The sequence below is a fragment of the Crocodylus siamensis genome, chromosome 1, assembly GCF_052110815.1.
Source record: "Crocodylus siamensis isolate JL-2025a chromosome 1, ASM5211081v1, whole genome shotgun sequence".
Lineage (NCBI taxonomy): Eukaryota > Metazoa > Chordata > Crocodylia > Crocodylidae > Crocodylus > Crocodylus siamensis.
Genome location: NC_143395.1, coordinates 294550596 through 294573488, shown reverse-complemented (window position 1 = coordinate 294573488; position 22893 = coordinate 294550596). Strand labels below are relative to the sequence as shown.

Below are 22893 nucleotides of genomic sequence, written 5' to 3'. Positions count from 1 at the left end.
ACCACCTCCCTTGGGAGCCCGTTCCAGACCTTGGCCACTCGAACTGTGAAGAAGTTCCTCCTAATATCCAATCTAAATCTGCTCTCTTCTAGCTTGTGGCCATTATTTCTTGTAACCCCCGGGGGGGCCTTGGTGAACAAATACTCACCAATTCCCTTCTGTGCCCCCCTGATGAACTTATAGGCAGCCACCAGGTCGCCTCTCAACCTTCTCTTGCGGAGGCTGAAAAGGTCCAGTTTCTCTAGTCTCTCCTCATAGGGCTTGGCCTGCAGGCCTTTAACCATACGAGTGGCCCTTCTCTGGACCCTCTCCAGATTATCCGCATAATATAGTAGCATATGCTATGTAATGCAAAGTTGCAAACACAAGTTTCCAAACTGAATTTCCAAACACAGGTTGAACACTTATGTCATATGTGCTACAATATCAGTGTTTCTTTAAACAGTAATTGAGGTTTCCATCTATCTATCTATCTATTAGGCCTGTGCGAAGTGACTAGTATTCACTTTGGATTTGGATTCGGTTGCTTCAGGGGACGGTGATTCAATTCGGTGATTCCAATCACTGTCCCAAATCGATTTGGCCATATCTGTTTCACAGATTTGGCTGCAGCTGAATCTGCAAATCACACAGGTCCCAGCCCCGCAAAGGCTGCTCGCCCCGGCTCCCCGCTCTTTAAAAAAAAAGCCCCAACTCACTGGGTGCTGCCCGGCAGGGGGTGATCCCCACAGCCCCATGCCATGGGGGTTCTGCCATGAGCTCCCAACCCCCGCCTGCTCTCCCAACTCCCCCACCCAGCTGTCCCACCCAGCCCAGCTCCTGGCCCTTTAAAAAAAAAACAACCAAAAGACACTGGATTCACTGGCTCCTACCTGGTGGGGGGGCAATCCCCACTGCCTCCCACTGCCCCGCACTGCATAAGGGGCTCTGTCATGAGCCCCCAGTAGTCCCAAGGCTGCTGCAGCAGCCGGTGAGTGGGTTGTTTTGTTTTTTTCTTAAAGGGCTGGAGCTGGGGTGGGTGGGGCAGCTATGCAGGGGGGCTGGGGGAGTGGGAAGGGGTTGGGGGGCTCATCACAGAGCCCCCCATGCAGCATGGGGCGGTGGGAAGCAGTGGGGATTGCCCCTGCACTGGGTAGTACCTGGTGGGTGGGGGCTTTTTTTTAAAGGGCAAGGAGCTGGGGTCGGTGGGGCAGCCATGGAGGGGGCGGGGACAGCGGGCGGGAGTCAGGGGGCACTCAGGAGGGCTGGGGGAGCAGACAGGGGATGGGGCCTAGCAGGGGTCCCCCCATGGTCCCTCCCCCTCCAGCCTTGCCTCCCCCACTCCCTGTTACTAGCTCAGAGTCCAGTTCCAGCTGCAGCGAGCAGGGATTGCCTGAATCACCGAAGCTCTCCAAATCTTTTCCAAAATGGTTCAGAGAGCTTTGAATTGGTCCCCTGATTTGATTTGAATTTGGAGATTTGGCCACTGAATCAGGCCAAATCTCCTCAAACTGAATCAGCACCCAAAGCTTCGCACAGCCCTAATATCTATATCTATATATATATATAGAGAGAGATCTATATTTCCAACCCCCCAAAAATCCCAGCAATAAAACAATATAAAAGTGTTCAAGAAAAAATGAATAATCTCTGAAAATAAACCAGCCCTGCTTTTCTTATATTTCTAACTGTAGGCCTTACTACAACACCATCACTTTCATACACAGAACCAAGAGAACTGCATTTTCAAAGCAAAATTCTAGGTATGGGAATGAATGGCACAATTGACACTTCTTTCTAAATGTCATGTTCTTTTGAAAAGTCCTGGCATGGCCCTTCCTAATGAGACTCAGATGTAACAACTGTATTGCTATCAAAGGATGCCAGTGCAAGCTGGCATTCTACAACTGTTACACCCGTGTGATTCTGTAATGATAGAAGGGAGCAACCTATTCTTCCCTCCTTCCTTTCCCATCATTAACCGTGCTTCATCCTGGGTCAAAGTTCAGGTGATGTAGCTCACATGTCATTACAGGTTCATGCAGCATCTGTTAAACTGTAACTGCTTGCTCTTGAGCAGGAGCTTTACCTCCCAATTTAAAGCAGGTTCAAAGATACATTTGTACCTTTGTATATGGCCAAAGATACCGTTGTCCCCTCAGTATACAGTCAACATCTTGGAACAGGGAAATTCCCTGAGATTTCATTTGCTCTGTTAAGAAACCTGTTTTTAAAGGTGTTTAAGATCCAAGAAAATGTTTCGGGTCTAAATTGCACTAAGTCCGAGTAAGTGATCCACAGTACCTACATATGTAGGCACCGAACCATCTGGTATTTTCTTAGGGAAACTTAGCTGCCTAATGATGAACTATTGCTATTATCATGACTGAGCTGAGAGTTTAGAAGCCTAAAGCCTATGGCAATGGCCAGCAACTTTTACAAACCACAGGCCAGAATAGCTTGACTCTGGTCTGATGCAGGGTGGGAAGAAGCAGCAGCAGCACAAACACAGCTTCTATCTGCCCATCCTTGATGCAGCTCCTCACTGCCCAGCCCTGGCATGGGCATGGCCAGAGGCAAATTCCTCTGGCTCCACAGGCTGCAGTCAGTGGCTCTGTGAGCCATAGGTTGCTAACCCCTGGCCTATGGGATAGACTGGGCTGTTGAAGCTATGCTACTGAGCAGGGAGATGTGCAAAAGTCATGGGGCCAGAGAGAACAAGCAAGGGGGTGCACGGTTTTGTCATTCAGCAAGAGAGCCACTCACCTGGGAGGAGGAGACAGCTGTGTTCCTGCTCTTTTCCTAGGTGTATTTATGCATTTTGAATTAATCATTGGATAAAATGCAGAAAGACCACTTGAAGAAGGGACTGGAGTCCAGGACTCCCTCCCAGGCTAAGTGCAGAATTGAACCTAGGGACTCTAATTCCTGCATGAGTGCCTTACCCACTGTTGTGAAAACCCAAGCATCACCTATACATAAAGTGATGACTTCAGTGCCTGTGTCCAGGAAATTGTTTCATGTAAGTGTGTAGAGGTCAGGGCTGGAAGAAGACATCACATGTAATGTGACTCCTCAGTACTTTAGTGGCAGTGATGAATTGGGTAACACCACTGGCTGCACTGCTGGTGGCATGGCAGTGGCCAGCCTGGTAGCATAGCTGCTTCTATTTTTTTATGTCTCCCCCTGCTACCACCAGGTCCATACCTGGGGCTACTGCCCTGGTCACCCCTTCTTGGTTATGTTTTTGGGAGGAACCCAAGTCAAGGAGAGAGCTGAGATTCCAGAAACACAACCTTCTTCAGCACTTTGCAATAGCTAGCTTATGTTCCCACTGCCTCAGTTTCCACTTGGTATAAATTTTAGTCCTTGGGTCTCAATCTCCACCTTTAAAATATTGGGGACATAGGTGCACCATCTGGGCTTGTATATTCCATTCCTAGGACTGAGACTCTAACTGTTAGGTATAGAAACCCTCAGCATCACAATCCCTATGATCCTTTTGGGATTTGGCTCCTTGTGTTCCTAAAATACCTTTACAAATCTGATCTAAGGGCAATAACAACTCATGTCATCTGTAGATCAGGCACCACTGGGTTAACATACTTTCCCTACTAAAAGGGAACTTGTCCCAATGTAGTTCATAACTCTTCACTGATATCAGGCCTGCCTTCTTGAACACCACACTGGGATGGAACGGTAGTCATTCAGAAGTTATAACATATGTTATAACAGCTTGAGCCCAAAACTAAGAGTATTTACCTAGCATCTGTAGCAAACACATATTCTTTGGGAGTAGGCACAAAGAATGACCTGTAAAACACAGTTACCACTGGTTTATACCAGTCTCCTCCTTAAAAAAGTATCAACAGCAACATTAGAAGAGAAGTACATTTAGGGCACATCTACACATCACCCTGCATCGCCATAGCGATGCGTTATGTTGCCATATGGCATGCTACGATGATGTAGCAATCGTGAGTCTACACATGATCAGCAGCTACTTCGCTGTAGCAGCATGCTCCCCCATTTCAGTGCACCACTATAGCGAAGAAGCAGCGAAAACTAACTGTGAGTCGCGCGCACGGCTCACAGAAAGTACTAAAGCCAAAAGGAAGTACTAAAACACAGTGCTATAACAACATTGCCATAAGACAACTTGTAGAGACATGCTTTAGGGTACTTGCATATTCATTTAGTTTTAAATCAGCCTGTATCCCAGACTCAGAGTGCAAAAGAAACAAAGGGTAAGATTACACATTGCAAATATCTTGTGTTAAGAGCACATAAAACTTGGAGGATTGCATGTTCAAGCTCATTAACTAGTGCTAAGTGCCCTCTAGGTACCTTAAAGTTATGCCACTTGAGGCAAGGATTATCTCTGAGCTGTGCTAGGCAGATTGATTTAGTTTAACTTCTAAATGTTCCACGGGGATCAAATGACTAATTTGCAGTCCTCCACTATCCTTAGCAGGCACTGCTCCCAGATGTACTAGCTTTCCTCCTGGACTCTGATGCTCCTGTGATGACAGGCTAGACAGTGGAGCAGCAGCTGGTGAGTGACAAAAGGGGAGAAACAGGGGAAGATGTGAAGGAAGCTGCAGCAGGGCCACCAGTGGCCCGCTGGGATACCTCCCCCCAGCACACACACACACACATGCATATGCACATATCCCCCCCAGTTTGTGCATGCACACCCTCCCCCACACATGTGCGCACACACACACATACAAAACATTTTCACCCAGGATTTCTGCACATGCATAGACACACACCCAGAGTATATATACATGCACGTGCACACTCACGAAGATACACACCCCAAGTGCACATCACCCCCTCCCAGTTTGTAGGGGCTTCTTACACACTCCCAGCACACATACACATGCATGTGCACATACATATACATGTATACACCCCAGCACACACAGACATGCACCCCCAGCACACCTCAAGCACACTACCTCAGCCCCCCTCCCCCCAAACACACACACCATCCCCAGATTTGTCTTTACCTCTGGGCCGCACAGTTGGGGCGGGGGCAGCAACAGCAGGGGTGAGGGGGCAGGGGCTGCCCCGATTGTTTATAGGCCCTGATTGTGCAGGACCACATGGAACCAAGGAGCGTGCGGGGAGTCCCCCCCCATCCCAGCGTTGGCAGCAGTCAGAGACATACACTTGCATTCACCTACCCCACCTTTCCACCACTGCTCATGTGACAACAGGGGGGCTTTGCTGCATGTTGCCAAGCTCCTTGCAGCTCTGCAGTCAGGGATAGCGCTCCCATTGCTGTGCCCCCATAACCTTGATGTGCTGCTCAGCAGCAACCGCAGCCAAAGGCAAGTTTGGGACAGGGGGTTGTGTCTGTGTGTGCACTCTGGGGTGTGTGTGTGTGCGCACGCATGCATGCGTGTGCATATGCTGAAGCAGCAGGGTCTGTGTATATTGCTGTTGGGCAGCTGACAAGCAAGAGAGGCATAGAGCACACTTCTCAGCTCCTAGCCATGCTCCTGCTCACTGGCCCTCTAACTGCAAGTCACAGCTGTGCACATTATAGAGGCTTTAAAGCCCAAATATGTAATGCTTGCAGCACATGCTAACTTTAACAACAATTTAACATTCCTTAAAGTTAGCACATGCTAATAGGAACATGTAATCTACTCAAACTGCATATCAAAACTCAACTGAACTGCATAAAGCAGTGATTCTCCTCCAGGGTGCTGTGGCACCCTGGAGTGCCTTGAGAGGCTTTCACAGTAGCTATGGGGTGCCACACAATGTTAGCACTGTTAGATGTGTAATCATGATTCACAAAATAGACCCAGAGTTTTCATATAGGAATGCACAGTGTTAAGAACATACTGACCTGTTGTGGTCTTTCTGAGTTCTTTGCAACAAAAAAGGTTGTCCTATTACTTTTCTGTTGTCAAAAAAGGTCTATCAAGGAGTGTCTCAAATCTATTGAGGGTTGCCTGGAGCATAAAAAGGTTGTGAACCACTGGAATAGAGGGATGTGAGTTATACATGTATGTAAAAGCCTCTGTATTTGGATCCATCCTTTAAGCCAGGGGTTCTCAATCCCCAGGCCATATCCCGGTCCTGGTCTGCAGTGGGTTGGCTGCCGGTCGATAGCGGTCAGCTGCCAGACAAGAACTGGCCACAGACCGGCGAACCACAGCCCCCCCAGAACCAGGTGGAGAGGCCATGGCTCCTTCTGCGGGGCCCACAGCAACACAGAGTTTGGCCCAAACTCCTGCCCAGGAGGTGGGGGTCTCCTTACCTGTCTTCTGGCCGGAAATTCCAGCTGCGGTTGGCTGTGACTGCTGGGCTGCGGTTTGCTGGGCCGTGGCATAAAAAATTTGCAATCTTTTCACAAATACCACAGACGGTAAATATTGTAAGAAAAGAAAAATAATTGTTGCAATTCGTAAATGGGTAGCACCACAGAAACCAGCTCATGTGAGAAGATACTATCCTGTATTGAACTCCCTAATTTATGTGTGTGGCACTGGCAGATTCCAAAAAATAGTCCTATGTAGCAGGGCACTAGGGTGCCTGCTACTGGCATTGGTAATAGGGCAGGGCAGCACAGCTGAAGGTTGCTTAGGCAACTGAGTGGGTCAGCTGACCGAAAGGGGGGCAGGGCCTGGCCTTTATAAACAGCCAGGCCGAGGCTGGACTTGGTTCCCCTCTGGCAGTCTAAGGAGCAGGAGCTCTGCTGCTGCCGTCGAGCCGAGCCGAGCCGAGCCGAGCCGAGTTAAGCAAAGCAGCCAGAGCACTCCAGCATTTGTATAATGATGAGGGGGGTGAAGAGAACCCTGGCAGAGAGGTGAGGGAGTGCCTACGTGGTGCACAGTTTAAGTTATAGCCAGGCGGCTTCTTTTGGGTTACCACCAGTTGGCATGGCTTTGAGTTTGGTTTGATGGTGATTGTGTAATACTGGAGGACTGGGTGAGGCTGTAGGGGAAGGAGGAGGCCTCAGGGGAGCACCCCAGCAGAACGGGGGTGGTTCCTAGTACCGCAGAGGGCGCTGTGTTTTGGGGTGTGCCCAGGGAGGGCACAGTGATTGGTGCCAGAGGCAAGGCATGGCAGTTTGGCGCCAGGGTGGCACTGCGTTTGGGGTGTTGTGACCCCAGCCCTGCGAGGGTGGTATTTGGTAAAGCCCAGTGTAATAAACAACCCAGAAGAAGGGTCGGGGGCCAGGCACGGCTACGGGCCACCTGAGCCCCAAGTGCGGGAAGCGTGCGAGCGAGGCCCAGAGGGGACGAGAGCACGAAGGGGTGCGGGAAGCGCGAGGAGCGCAGACATAGGCCCCAGAGGGGGCAAGAGCACAAAAGGGCGCAGGAAGCGCGGGAAGCGCGAGGCATAGGCCCCAGAGAGCGCGAGCGCGAGAAGCGCGAAGCATAGGCCCCAGTGAGGGGGAGCGCGGGAAGCGTGAGGCATAAGCCCCAGTGAGGGCGAGTATATTGGGCAAACTCCAGAAGGAAGGGGTAGGCCTATCAAGAAGCCTCAGAAGAGGGTGAGTGCGCGAGTAAGCCCAGAGAAGGGCGGGCGCGCGATTAGAAGCCCGGAGAAGGGCGGGCGTGCGATTAGAAGCCCGGAGAGGGAACAAGCGTGAATAGAAGCCCAGAGGGGGCACATACATTGGAGAGGGCATGTATACCGGAGAGGCCCCGGAGAGGGCACGTAAATAGAGACACGAGAATGTCCGGAACACTGGTGAGGCTTGGGCATGGTATTGGGGGTGGAACGAGCCACGCAACGCCCTAGGGGGGTGCACCAAGAGATATCCGTAGAGGGCAAGAGCACTGGGTCCGAAAAGCCCAGGAAAGGCAGCCTCCCATTAATATTATATAAACAGCAAAGATGTGGCAGGTGAGACGAGGATGCTAGAAGGGCAACTTGGCACGGTAGGGGTGCAGGAGAGATCACGGCCACTCCTGGGCCCCGCCCCGTGACATCCTACAACATTCTTCCACAAGTGGAATCATGGTTTATGTATCTTTGAGAATGGCAATGAAGAAAAACAGGAGGAAAAATGAGTGATCCCAAATAAAAATATAATGCAAAAGCACTAGATTACTCCAATAAAATAATGTGCAGTGGATTCTTTACTATTAACTTTTAGTCAATAAATTCTTTTTTCTTTCATATGACATTTTAGGATTCCAACATTCATAGATTAATATTTAAATTTGATAACCATTCAACTGCTTCAGGGGTAGCTGCATGGATTGATTTTGATCTAATTGGGCAGTTGTTCACGATGTATTGCACCCTTTGAAAAATCACACCACAATGACAGCCAGGAGTCTCTTTGATTCTCCAATATTCTTCAAGTAACTTGAGGTCTTTGCAAAGATGCATCTGGACTTCAGCTTGGGTCGTTCTTTAAGCAGCAAATGCCAGGCCATCAGCATAGCTGAATTTCCAGCTGGTGGTGACAGGAAGATCACTTATGTGATCTTTTGAAGTTCTGCTGCAAGCACTGATCCTTGTGGGAGACCATTATTTAGTAGATGGGTTATGCAGGCAGTGTTACCTAGATGGACATAATATCACTGGTTAGACAGGAGCATTGATCAGAGGTGGAGGGTGTGTTGGCACCTGATGACCCTTGATACCTTCAGCAGGAGGCCATCTTGCTATACAGTATCATAGGTAGCTAATAAATCAATAAAAGCAGCTCCATTGATCTCTTTACACTGGTACTGAGCTTCAATATATGTAGTGAGCACCAGCACTTGCTCACAAATGCTGCATCCAGGGCAAAAGCCAGCCTGTTCAACTGGTATAACTTTCTCAAAGATGGAAGACATGCGAGCCAGTAGCATTTTTTCAAGAAGTTTATACATTGTACAAAGCAGGGATATAAGGCAGAAGTTTTTTTGGATCTGTGGTTGATTTTCTGGGCTTTGGAATAGCAATGACCTTCACTTGTCTCCATGTCCCGGGGAGCCAAATAGTAAACTGGACTTACCTGCAGAACTTGATGACGAGCACGCAACGCCGAAGAAAGGACCTGTGCAGCACGTCAGCCGCCATTTTGTACAGGTACGCCCAGCCGGTGTCGTCATAGAGGGATGCCAGCCGGTGAAGTTAAAAGTGGCAGCTGCGGCCACGGAAGGGATGGATAGCCCCAGGGAGGAGCAATTACCGGCTCTGCCGGGGAGAGGGGTGGATAGCCCCAGGCAAGAGCAGCTACTGGCTCTGCTGGCGAGAGAGGCGGCGACTGTGATGGCTGGAGAGATAGAAGAGGCCCCGAAGGGGTGAAGACAGACCGCGTGGCTGGAGGCTTCTCGGGATAGGGAAGGAGCAGGAAGTGCGGCCACGGAGGGCACGACGGAGCACAAGCCAGAAGACAGCGTGGCCCACAGGTGGAGTGCCGGAGCAACGGTACATAGACTCAGCCACACCAAGGGGGAGAAACCCCTGGAGAGCCCCGAGAGGGTGCAGCTGGGGCGGGTATTGCTGCCGAGCCATGGTGAAGTGAATCGGTGGAGGCACTAGGGAAGCTAGGGGCCAAGGATGTCCCAGAAGGACCAGTGAGGTCCATATAGGATGCTCAGCATGTCAAGGGGCTGAGTAGTGGGCTTTTAGGTTTGTTTTGTTGTGTGGGATGCCCTGGCTGGGGAGGGAGAGCTAAGGTAGCATCCCTATAGAAAGGGGGTTGATGGTGTCTTGATGAGGCCAGAACCTGTGCAGAGACCCCATCCAGGCTCAAACAGGGAGGAGGCAAGGGGGACCGTGGACAAAGCTTACTGACAAGCACCACGACAGGGGCAGGTCAGGTGGGGAACATTACTCTACGGCTGAGGAACTGGACCCGCAGAAGAAGAAAGAACTAAAGGTGGCGTGAGGCCGGGGTGCAGGGTATGGTGGAGCCCCGTGATGTGACTGCCGAGGGATCCTGGGCCACGGAGTGTACCATGAACTGACCTTGACACTGAAGAACATCAAGTCGTGGCAAGCGAGAACAAGGTCGGGGACTTGGGCGAGAGAGAACTGCTCCGATACCGAAGTGATCCCAAGAGGCGGGTGTCATCTACCTACAGAACTAGAACCACCCAAAAGCAGGGAATTGAAACCTGGCAGTCACACTCCATATCTTGGGAATTTTGCTTGTAGCCATTATGTTGGAGAAGACTCTGGCCAGCTGACAGCGTCTTTTTTCGGCCAAGATGTTTCAAGAACAAAAAATGATTTGCTGCAAAGGATGTCTCTATAGTTCTGCAACTAATCTGTTTTTACCCCTCACTATTCCCACACAGTAGCTGTTTACTGGATTAGAATTTTTCATATCTATCTGAATTATGGCACACACTATAGTACATATTTTAGGTACTCTGGTATTTTTAATACATGATATAATTTGATATACATGTGATACAATATGGCTTTCTTTTTTTTAGACTATGAAAATAATATATTTCCTTAATTTTATTAAAGGGAAGAAGGAAGAAGGCATAAATATTATCTGAAGAAAATTTTATCTGTTAAGCTACAAGCAGATCTAGCCTCACCTCTGAATGTTAAATAAGATAATATATATCTTTTCTGAGAAAGAGAGAGGCTCTGGGCTTTGATTTTATCCCCCCAGAAATCTTCAAGGAATTCATAGGTTCATGATGTCTAGTTCTGACCAAAATGTTTAATATAATTATTTTAGGAGACATTTTCTCAAAGCATTGGAATGAAAATATAGTAGTCCCAATTTTAAAAAAAGGTGATAAGAGACATCCTGCATCATATTACCCCATTTGTCCTATGTATATTTCTACCAAAATACTTAGGAGATATTTACTTTCTTATCTTCAGACACGGATTTCTGAAAATAATATTTTGGGAAAGAGCAGGCTGATTTTAGAGAAGGCTTTTCCTAGGCACTGCAGGTCCTAGGTACTGCAGGGCCCAATAGACATCAGGATGGGGGGGTAGCAAGGGCAGCCATCAGGGCACTTAAGTATCTCTATACTAATGCTGGGAGCATGGGGAACAAGCAGGAAGAACTCACACTCATGCTTGCAAACAAAGACTTTGACCTGGTTGGATTAATTGAAACCTGGTGGGACCCTACCCACAATTGGGCAGTAGGCATTGAGGGCTATAGGCTGTATATATGTAATAGAATGGGAAAATATGGAGGGGCATATTGAGGTACTGTGGGTCAGAATACAAGAGGGTTGGGGTGAAAGGGACTTGGTAGTGGGAGTCTATTACAGATCACCATACCAGGTGGATGAGCTAGACCTGGAATTCTCAAGGCAAGTCTCAGAGGTAGTATGCTCAAGGGACATAGTTGTCATGGGTGACCTTAACTTCCCTGACATCTGCTGGGAGGATCAGTCAGCTAGGTCTGACCATTTACATAGGTTCTTAACCTGCATACTGGAGCTTCACCTAACGTAGGAAGTATATGGTTCCAGTAGGGGAAATGCCTAGGGGATTTGGTGTTTGCTACAGGGGATGACCTGGTTGGGGATCTGCAGATACAGGGTAATCCAGGAGACAGTGACCACCAATTGTTAGAATTCACTATCTGTTGAAAGATAGGGAAGATAATCAGTAGGGCAGAAGTGCTAGACTTCAGAAAAGCTAACTTCAATATGCTCAGGAGGTTAATAAGTGAGGTACTGAAGGACAAGAGTATTGGTGAGATGGGAGTCCAAGAAGGGTGGTTGCTCCTCAAAGGAACAATCCTTCTGGCACAGAAGGGGACTGTGCCCGTCTGGTTTCGAACATCCGGTCATGCGCCACGCAGACCCGGATGTTTGAGGGTGTTCGTCTATCTGTCCCCTCTGTCCTGCTGAGTAGATGTCTCTCTCCCAAGTAGTCTTCTCCCCAGTCTCACCTTCCATGACTTTGGATCTCGTTCTAGTGGTGGGGTGAGTGACTGCCGGGGTCCTCTTAACTATGGGACAGTAGTATGGAGGCCTTCTGCGAGGCTCCAACTCCCCTCTACCTTGCCCTCACCCTGCCTTGATGGGTTCATGATGTCCTTTGGCTGGTTTTTCCAACTTTTGGGGCTCTGTGGATGCTCGCGGGGACAGTTTTATCCACCTGCTGGGCCTGGGCCTGGCCCTGCCTCTGCCCACAGCGCCTAAACCCTGTCTTGCCTCCCTGGGGATAGGAACCCCTTTTAGGCCTAAACAACACTTGGGCTTTAGATGCCATATACCACAAGCCCTCCAAAAGTGGGAAACACAAGAAAAGTTATCAACAGCAACAAAAATATGAGGATATGCAAAGGGAGGGGCCCTTTTCCTCTGGTCACCTACAGTCACAATCTGCCTACTAACGCCAGGCTCTAGATGCCCAAAATCCCTAGTTGGCTATAAACTGGGTCCGGGCTAGACTGCAAGCTATAATGCTCTCCTCCTCCTCACTCTTCACCTTGCCTGTGGGCGGAAGCCCTTCTCAGTATACCTCCCCTCTCTCCCTCATCAGGGCAGCTCTATGCCATGGGGCCTGGCTTCTGGAGACCCCTGTGCTGTTTATGCCCTTTGTCCCCCACCTGGGGTGTTTCTTCGAGCTCTCCGGAGCTCACAGCGATCCCACCTGGTTTGGTGTCTTGGTGGCTGTTGCTCCCTCCAGCTCCTCAGTAGTAGCCCTCAGCGTCATGCTCCTTCCACTTTTCCTGGTCTTCAGAGCTGGGTTCTTGATCTGGGCGAGGGGCAACAGCTTCCTCACTCCCTGTGCTGCCGCCGGCAGCGCTATTCCTGTGGCAGGCTTCACGGTGTCCACACGTGTTGGGAGAGGCAGCTCCCCACCCTCTTCCCCCTCGTAGGGGTTCCGGGAGTATCCTCCCTTCTGAGGTCCCTGAGGGTCTCTCCCCTGCTTCCTCGCTAGCAGCTTCTTTTGTACCCATCGGCCAGCTCCTGCTGCTGGCGTTATCTGCTGACCACAGCTATATACAGATGTGGCGAACGAGCCGCTCGGGTCCCGCCTCCATTTCCAGCTTCGCCGCAGATCCTGCTTCAGGTAAGAAGTTTTGTGTTTCTTTTCTTTTACTTTCATTTTCCTTGGTGGGATCCTGACCCCAGGGTTCCTCCCTGGCTCTTCGGGGGCTTCCTCCTTGTCTCTCCCCGTGACAGGGACAATCTCATTGCACATAAAGGGGAGCAAAGGGGCCAATAAACCCTCTTGGCTGAATAGGGAAATCCAGGAAAGCCTAGGGATGAACAAAGAGGCATGCAGACTGTGGATGCAGGGAGTTTAGCCACCAAGGAGGATCATACCTACTTGGGTCACACTTGCAGGAAGTCAGTATAAAGGCCAAGGCAGGAATGGAACTCAGGCTGGCAACAAAAATTAAAGACAACAAAAAGTCCTTTTTCAGGTATATAGGGAACAAAAAGAAGGGACATGGAAGCATAAGACCCCTACAGGACAGGCTAGGACAATTAGTAACAGATAGGAGGGACAAAGCTGAATTCTTCCATGAGTTTTTTGCATCACTATTCCTGAACATGGATAATAATATATCTCCATACTGGACTATAGACAAGCACAGGGGGGACACTGGCCCACCAATGGTTAGCACCAAGTTAGTGAAGGGACACTTAGAGGGGCTTGATGTGTTCAAGTCAGCAGGCCCAGATGACCTTCATCCAAGGGTGCTGAAAGAATTGGCCAGTGTCATAGCAGAACCACTGGCAGGACTATTAGAGCATTCATGGTGCTCAGGACAAGTCCCACAGGAATGGAAATGTGGTCAATGTGGTCCGTATTTTCAAGAAGGGAGGAAGGAGGATCCAGGTAACAATAGACTAGTTAGTCTCACCCCTATCCTTGGGAAAACCTTTGAAAAAATATTAAGGATTATATTTGTGGGAGTCCAACAGGAAAAATAATGCTGAAGGGCAACCAGCATGGATTCATAGCAGGTAGATCCTGCCATACAAACCTTGTTTCTTTTTATGACCAGGTCACAAACTGCTTAGATGTAGAAGTCGAGGTGGATGTCATAGAGTTGGATTTAAAAAAAATCCTTTGATATGGTATCACATCCCATTCTCATAAAAAAAAAACTAAACAGCTGTGACTTAGATAATTTTATGGTCAGGTGGGTGGTGAATTGGCTAATGAGACACACCCAGAGAGTGGTGGTGTATGGGTCGGTATTGACCTGGAAAGATGTGGGCAGTGGGTCCCCCAAGGCTTGGTCCTTGGACCAGTGCCATTCAATATCTTCATCAGTGACTTGGACCAGGGCATAGAAAGCACACTGTCCAAAGTTGCAGATGACACCAAATGGAGGGCAGGGAATAGATTTAGGTGGATTTGGACAGGCTGAAGAAGTGGGAAGAACAAAATAGGATAAAGTTTAACAAAGATAAGTGCAAAGTACTGCACCTAGGGAGAAGGAATCACCAGCACATTTACAGGCTGCGGGATGACCTTTTAAGCAGCACAGCAGCGGAAAGGATCTCCGAGTCATAGTTGACTCAAAGATGAACATGAGTTGACACTCTAATGAAGTGATCAATAGAGCTAACCACACTCTATCATGCATTAAAAGGTGCATCACAAACGGGTCTAAGGAGGTGATACTTCCCTTCTATGCAGCATTGGTAAGGCCACAGCTGGAGCACTGCATCCAGTTTTGGGCACTGCACTTCAAGAGGGATGTGGATAACCCAGGGAGGGTCCACTCATATGGCTAGGGGCCTGCAGGAAAGGTCCAACGAGGAGAGGTTGAGGGACCTGGATCTCTTCAGCCTCAGTAAGAGAAGGCTTAGAGGTGATCTAGTGGCCATCTACAAATTTGTCGGGGGGGCAGCAAAGGACAGGAGCTACTCTGTTTACCAGGGTGCCCCTTGGAGTAACTAGAAACAACAGCCACAAACTGACAGAGCAGATTTAGATTTAATAGTATGTTATATATATAAGGTTTCATTTTAATCACAGAAAGTGTGGAATTGGGGTTACTTTTTTAAATCTGAAAATTGGGTATTTGTTTTATCAGAGAAAACCAGGATCCCTACTGGTAAATGTTCAGATATCTACAGTAGTGTAGCCCCCCTTCCTGGAGAGCATTGTATCAACCCAAGGTCTTGAATTCCTGGCTTCTATTTACTAATTTGCTATTTTGTCACTAAATTGCAAGTTACAGCTGTTTGCCCTGACACTTACTGGAAAACAGATTTGTAATAGTTCATTTACAGTAGAGTTTTACATCATGCATCAATCAATTACCCTAGCATCTATGAATCAATTTTAAACATAGCCAAATTTTGTTACTAAACTTAAATATAAACAAAATCAGGCAAAAACAGGTTTAGAAAAACCTAAAAATCTGTTTTAGCCCTAACTTGAACTCTATTAATATTGACAGCACAGTGAGGAGTGAAGTGTGAATTGATATTTCCAATGTCATTTACACAATCATAGAGAAGTGGAGGTTGACCTAGTCCTCTAGGATTTACCTAGTCCAACACCCTGTTTGAGGATGGATCTCTATATCCAACTATCCCATACAAATCACTGTCTAAAACTATGCAATCAACCCTGTCACATAATTATAAGGCATAGCACCCTAACCTACCACAGGTAAAGCAGGGGGGGCAATGACAGTCAATTTCCTTCTGCTGCAAGGATTGTTAAAATACACTAGAGAGATGCAAGAAAGAGGGCCACACCCCCTGCTATAGAAGAAGGCAAAAACCCTCACAGTCTATCCAATCTGACAGTGGGTTCCTGACCCCAAATGTAACAATAGGTCTGACCCAGAGTAGAGGGACAAGATCCTCTCTAGGAAGCATGTTAAAATCTATATTGATAGTCACTAGTTGGTAGAACCAATTGAAAAGCAGAGCTTCTGGTTTGTGGAAATGTTATTATTTTTAATTTTAAATTTGCTTTGGGTCTAATTTGTATCTAAATTTAAAAAGAGAGAGAAAAGAAAGAAAATAAAAGCAATTTCCCATAACACAAAATACTTGCAAATACTATAGCTAGAGCAAAATTGTCAAGAATGTCAAGGTCACAAAGCAGGAAGGGATTCCCAGGACCTAGAGCTCCCAAGCTATCCTTTTGTGCAGGCTGCCCTGGGGAGAGGAGTCCATTTCAAGATTTCTAGCTTCCTAGCTCCATCTTAGTATCAGGGACTAGAAATTCAGAGCCAGCCAGGGTTTTCAGGCCTGTCATGCTCACTTCTGTGGAAATGAGGACCAAGTGTCATTTGGCAGTGACAGTCTTTGAGGATCTTGCCTTCAGGGCAGAGAGCCTGGACGCCCTAGTATGGAGATGCAGACCTGTCTGTGCTGGGAAACCTTGTGCAGGGGCCGTCCAGCTGGTAGCTGTGTCCCAGTGCCACAGAACCCCATATTCTTACCAGGAGATGACTGCAGGGATGGAGAACTTAGCTCTGAATCCATGAATCCTGGCAGACCTGCTGAGTGTATTAAACCAACACCAGAGACCTATAGTTCCAGTCCTCTGTAACGCATAATGCACAAACAATAGTGGAAGCAAGAGCTCACTCCCCATGGGCACCATGAGCCACAAAGTCAGGCTACCTGCTGCCTGTTCTCCCTCTCAATCAAGGATGTTTCCCTCCAAACTTGACTCAACAGGAAGACCTTCACCACTTGCCTGATGAGTAGTCTAATGGTAACTAATGGTGGTTTGCGGATTCATAGAAGGAGGACATAAGGTAGCAATTGCCACCCCTGCCTCCTGGCTGTGGAGCACATGTATAGTAAGTTTGTTTTCTGATGTGGGAGATCAGGGTTCAGTTCCCTCAGTGGCAGGTGTTCCCCAAGATCTCCCTTGCCTTATGCTGGTGTAGGCTGCTGGGTACAAGGTGAGATGGACACACATTCACCCACAAGTCACAGCTTTTGGCTGTCTGTGGGAATCTTTACATGTGCTCTGGAGGTGGGGGGAGAGGGGAGACTTTAATTAGAGCAGCTCTTGGGAGCAGCTCTAATTAAAGTGCCTGCAGTATCTCGTGTATTCAGTGTCCTACACTTCAAAGTGGCAGTGGGGGCTCTTTAAATAAAGCCTGTTGACTGTTCAAGCACCCTTGCTGCCATTTTGAAGTATGAAGATGCTGAATATATGAGATGCCAAGGCTGCTGGAGTGCCTTAATTAGTATGCTCCAGCAGACTCGATTAATCAAGTTTGTTCTGATGTACTATTTACTGCGGATTGGAGCAGGCGTTCTGCATGTTTATAGTTTCATAGTTGGTAGGGTCAGAAGAGACCTGAGCAGATCAAGTCCAACCCCCTGCCATGGCAGGAAAAAGTACCAGGGTCAAACAACCCCAGCAAGGTGTTCATCTAGCCTCCTCTTAAAGACCCCCAGGGTAGGAGCCAGCACCACTTCTCTTGGAGGCTGGTTTCAGATCCTAGCTGCCTCCTGATGTGTAGTCTAAATCTACTCTCTGCCAGCTTGTGACTGTTATTCCTAGTCACTCCTGGTAGTGCTTGGGGGAACAGGGACTCCCCCCAGTGCCTGCTGGTCCCTTCTGACTAGTTTGTAACAGGCCACTAGACCCCTCTCAGCCTTTTCTTTTGGAGGCTGAACAGGTTCAGGTCCCGTAGCCTCTCCTCATAGGGCCTGCCCTGCGAGTGGCCTTCCTCTGGACCCTCTCCATGTTGTCGACATCCCTCTTGAAGTGTGGTGCCCAGAACTGGAAGCAGTACTCCAGCTGCAGCCTGACCAGTGCCACATAGAGGGGGAGGATCACCTCCCTGGACCTGCTTGAGATGCATCTGTGGATGCATGACAAGGTGTGGTTGGCCTTCCTGCCTGCATCCCCACACTGCCGGCCCATGTTCATCTTGGCATCAATGATGACTCCAAGATCCTTTTCTGCCTCTGTACTGACGAGAAGGGAGTTCCCCAGCCTGTAGGTATGGTGCTGGTTCTTCCTCCGCAGGTGCAGCACCTTGCACTTGTCAGTGTTGAATCCCATCCTATTCTCATCCACACAGCCCTGTAACTTGTCCAGGTCTGATTGCAGCCTATTCCTCCCGTCTAGCATTCCCACATCCTCCCACATCTTAGTGTCATCGGCAGATTTGAACAGGGTGCATTTTACCCCCTTCTCCAAGTCACTGATGAAGATGTTGAACAGTGCGGGCCCGAGGACCAAGCCCTGGGGGACCCCACTGCCCACATCCCTCCAGGTCGAAAATGACCCATCCACCACCACTCTCTGGGTGCGGCCATCCAGCCAGTTAGCAACCCATTTGACTGTGTGGGTGTTGACACCACAGTCCTCCAGTTTTTTAATGAGAACGGGGTGAGAGACAGTGTTGAAGGCCTTCCTAAAGTCCAGAAAGACTATGTCCACTGCTACCCCTGCATCTAAGGATTTGGTGACCTGGTCACAGAAGGCCACCAGGTTGGTCTGACAGGACCTGCCTCTGATGAACCCATGTTGGTTGCCCCTAAGCATAACCTCTGCTGCTGGCCCCTCGTGGATATGTGCCAGGATAATTCTCTCAAAAAGCTTACCCAGGATCGAGGTAAGACTAACTGGCCTACAGTTTCCCAGTTCCTCTTTCCTCCCTTTTTTGAAGATGGGAACCATGTTGGCCCTCTTCCAGTCCTCTGGCACCACACCAGAGCACCATGAGTGCTCGTAAAGCTGTGCCAGGGGTCCTGCAATGACGTCAGCTAATACCCTCAGCACTCAGGGTGGAGATTGTCAGGACCATTTGATTTAAATACATCCAGTCCCTCCAGAAGTTCCCTGACTAGATTCTCACTGACTCTTGGCCTGGGTGCACCTCCCATGGGGCCTGAGGGGGTCCCGGTTGAGAGGCTGATCCAGTCCCTGCTCAGGAAAATGGAGGCAAAGAAGTTGTTAAATAGGTTAGCTTTGTCATCTGGTGTGATGACCAGGTTTCCTAGTGTGTCTTGCAGGGGCCTCACGTTACCCAGTACCTTCTTTTTGCCCCCTAAAACTATAGAGTTTACAGGCACCCTGTAGTTTTACAGATTTATTTTGTGCTTCTGTGTGTCCATGGTGACATTGAATTGCAACAGAGTGCAGGTTGACTAAGGCACCTCCAGCAGAGCACTGAATCAGTTCTGAGGTAGAGACACTCTTAGTCACATTGGGCAGAACTGGCACTCTGTAAAGAATTTAGCCATGTGCAAGTGACTGAGTCCATTAGATGAGGTGAAATAGGATGCAGCTGGGTGACTTGAAAGCCTAAAAAATATATAATATCACTTAATGCTTCATAGCAGTGAAAGAGACTTTGGCCCCGAATGCTTGGAACATAGCATGGGAATATACATTATTACTTATGCTAAATGTCTTTGAATAACAAAGCCTTGCATTCAGCACTCTTACATTTAAGCCTCCGTTATGCTCTGAATTTTCTTGTACAAGTGGGATCCTTAGGTGGGCTAGATAATTTTCTCTTTTGGAGAGCTAAATTTATATGCTGACTTCAGGCCAAAGGTTAGTTATTTCTAGTCTTCTTTTTTACATATTATTAAACCATCAGAACAATTCTCAATCTGTTTTTAAAAGAGGGTACGAAGGTAAAAGTATAATATCAAAGACATTGTAGGTCAAGAGTAAGGTAAATTAGAGAAGTAGCTGGAAAAAGTCTGTACAGCATGTAAGAATACTCTGCGTGGCTTAAATCAGTACTATTATCTCTTCCCTTTCGTTAGTACTAAAGATACTCATCATTCTTTTAACAACATGTATCTTTATCTTTTAATAAAGATAGGCTTATTGATCTCAGTGCAGAAGAACAATCAGTCATGGGGAGATATTGGTAACACTTTAAATACTTAAACCCAATTATTGATATCTCTTAAAGGGATTACATTTGCCAGATGGTTCTGATTGGGAGATATATACTGCCATGTACACCTACATCTGCATTACCAGCTTCCACTTACAATGTCCACTATTGTGTTCAAGTGTGACACTTACTTTCATTCTGTCTTTTCATGAAAGGGAATTCATTCTCTTGGTTAGGTCAGACTAGGTTAAGCTAAACAATGCTTCCCAATTGTGATGAAGTCTTGACTGTATAATGTTGTCAGACTAAAATTAATTCAACTATTTAAAAAGTATGTTAGCAGAGATAAGCACCTGATAATCAGGCATGGTTCTTGGTGCATTTACAACAACACATAGTACCACCTGAAGAAAAAAGCACCTGTGATAATTATTTAGGTTTTGTGTTGCCATTTGATATACTGTACAGATAATCAGTTTGTCAGTGCGATCACTTGTAATGAGAAGCCAGATAGAAAACAATACATTGTCTAGTAGACTGGCTGCAAAAAAAATCAGTAGAACCATTTTTGTCAAAAATATATTTTTGCTGAAAACAAACTGCTGAAAACAAACTGAAATTGTATCAATTGTACTAAAATGTTGCTCTCAGGAATTTTTTTCTAAAAAAGCTCGGACAGTATCAAAACATCCCATTATCCCAATGTAAGATACCACTCATTGTGAGAGAGGCGACACAACTAGGGCTTTATGTTCTATCACCTATTTACTGATAAACAACTACAAACTTGCTGTCTTTAGGAAACAGCTTTAAAGATGAGGGTGACCTCTTAGATGTAAAAACACTTTCAAATATTTAGACTGTGCTTTACACATAACCCAGGGTAAGCAGCCTTGCTCCAGCAACATTCTCCCAGGAAGCATCATATCCCAGATGGCCATTTAAGGTATGATTACTCTGCTACTTCAACAGTGTCTCCAGGAATGGGAAATAATATTTTCTGTTGGCCTGCAGTAGCGGTAACTGGTGATGCCACTTACATTGACTCAGCTATGCTGGACAATCAATTTGTATGATAGGAGCAATGGTTCAGTCATTTGCTGTCACTATCCACCCATCTACTTGAAGGGAACATATAGGCATAGGCTCCAATCCATAAATAAATCCCCTGGAGATAGGCACCTAAATACCTTTGTGGACCTGGGTCTCAGTTTTTGGGCCAGCTCTAAAAGTAGCACACTTTTTATACTCTCACGGACTTGTATCTGAAGTATTTATGCCATTTAAATTTCTGTATCCATAAGTAGGTTTTTAACAATGTACTTAGATGTATTAATGATGGATACTGCCCACAGACAGCAAGGCTTATTTATATTGTTTGGGGTGATTATGGTATGTGGTCAGTTCCTTTTTGTAATAGAAAAATAAACTACTATAGTTTCTAGTTTAAGACGAAATAATCTTACCCGGCTGCCTTCAAATTTTGAACGATCATTGTTTGCCTTTGCTGTCTTTTCTGCAAGCTTCTTCTGTCTTTGTGGGCCTTTTCCAAAGAAAATGTAGTTGACAAAGGCGTATTCAAGTAAGGCCAAGAAGACAAATACAAAGCAACCCATAAGATACATGTCAATGGCTTTAACATAGGGAATTTTAGGCAAAGTCTCTCGGAGATGTGTGTTGATTGTTGTCATAGTCAGCACAGTTGTAATTCCTAAACAAAGAAATAAAACAGTAGGCAGCTTCAATGGGTATCTTACACATGATAGTAAATCATGCCTTAGTATTTTTTTCCCTTTTGGTAAATCTCCTTCATCAGCCTCATGTATCTTTAAAAATTTGGAGAAAGTTTATGGGGTTAGATAGATACAAATGGTGGGAAAATTAAGCCAAAAAATGGAGGGTGAGAGGGTAGTTTTATAAGGAAAGATTAAATTATGAAGCATCTATTGATTAATGAGCAATGGGAAGAAGATGGGTAGATAAAATGGTAAGCCACTATGCCAGGTGAATACCAAACAGGGAGAGGAGTTGTTTAGAATGATGCAGTGCGTTATAATTAAAATAAATGGAAACAACAAATTTAAGAGGACAACAGTAAGTACTGCTTGATACAGGAGGCACTCAGTAACCAGTAAGTCAGGAAAAATAATGATCTAGATAATTTATCTTGATTGCATAAGTAGGATCTTCACTTCTTTATTTGAGAATGGACACAGTACTTGAAAATAGGCTATATAGGATAAAATCAGTTGGTAAAACAGGAGAGATGTTCTAATAGATCTTTTTATGATTCCAGAATTACACCACCTGGTTTTAAAATGAAGCATACTGGACAATATCAAGAACTAAGTAAAAATACTGATATGTTATGTTATGCTTTGCTCCAAGAAATGGAAACAAAACTAATCTCTTAACCTGGGGCATAAGAAGCTGTAAACCATTCTGTTGGTTTAAACAGTGTCACTTACTTTGCAGAAAGATGTGCCATAGTATATTTGTGAGATATTTTTGTATATTTTTTAGGTTAGTGTAAAGAGTTTTTCCATCCCCCCTGCCCCCATATACATAGAGTCATAGAGAAGCAGGGGTGGAAGAGACCTCTAGAGATGAGATCCAACCCCCACTCTGAGGCAAGATCATCCCTGTCCCAACATTCCCATACACCATAATCTAAACCCTGCATAACACTACCCTCAACCCTGCACAACATAGGTAAATCAGGGGAACCATGGCAGCCTATGTTCTGCTTCTATAAAATGTCAATATATGCTCAAGAGGGCCATGCCCTCTGCTACCGAGGAAGGGAAAGACCCCCACAGTCTGTACCAGTCTGACCACAAGGTAAAATTCCTTCCTGACTCCACATATGATGATTGGTTTGGTCCTGAGTGGAGGGGCAAGATTCTCTAGCTGGTAAACTCCAGCTTTGCTCCTAGCAAGAGTGTTGGCACACCCCATTTGAAGTCCCCAGCCTGAGCTGTACCCAATGCCTTTGGGGAGGCTTTAAAACATCCTGACACATGTAGCAGAAAAAAAAGGGGGCGGGGGGCAGTGGGAGCAACCAACAAAGCTCAGAAGCATGGAAAATACCCATGGTAGAACATAAGTGTAGCTATGCCTAAATCATCCCCAACCAGTGGCTGTCCAACCTCTCCTTGAACAACTCTAGTGATGGAGAGTCCACAGCTTCC

At 46.9% G+C, this 22893-nt stretch overlaps 1 protein-coding gene across 1 annotated transcript in view; it reads right to left on the bottom strand.

Annotated features, from left to right (window-relative positions):
* Positions 1–22893, bottom strand: part of GABRB3 (gamma-aminobutyric acid type A receptor subunit beta3) — a 195879-nt gene that overhangs the window by 13824 nt on the left and 159162 nt on the right. Inside the window, exon 8 of the mRNA XM_090064919.1 lies at positions 21169–21413. Coding sequence (XP_089921045.1) covers positions 21169–21413 — 245 coding nt within the window. The remainder of the gene's footprint in view (positions 1–21168; positions 21414–22893) is intronic.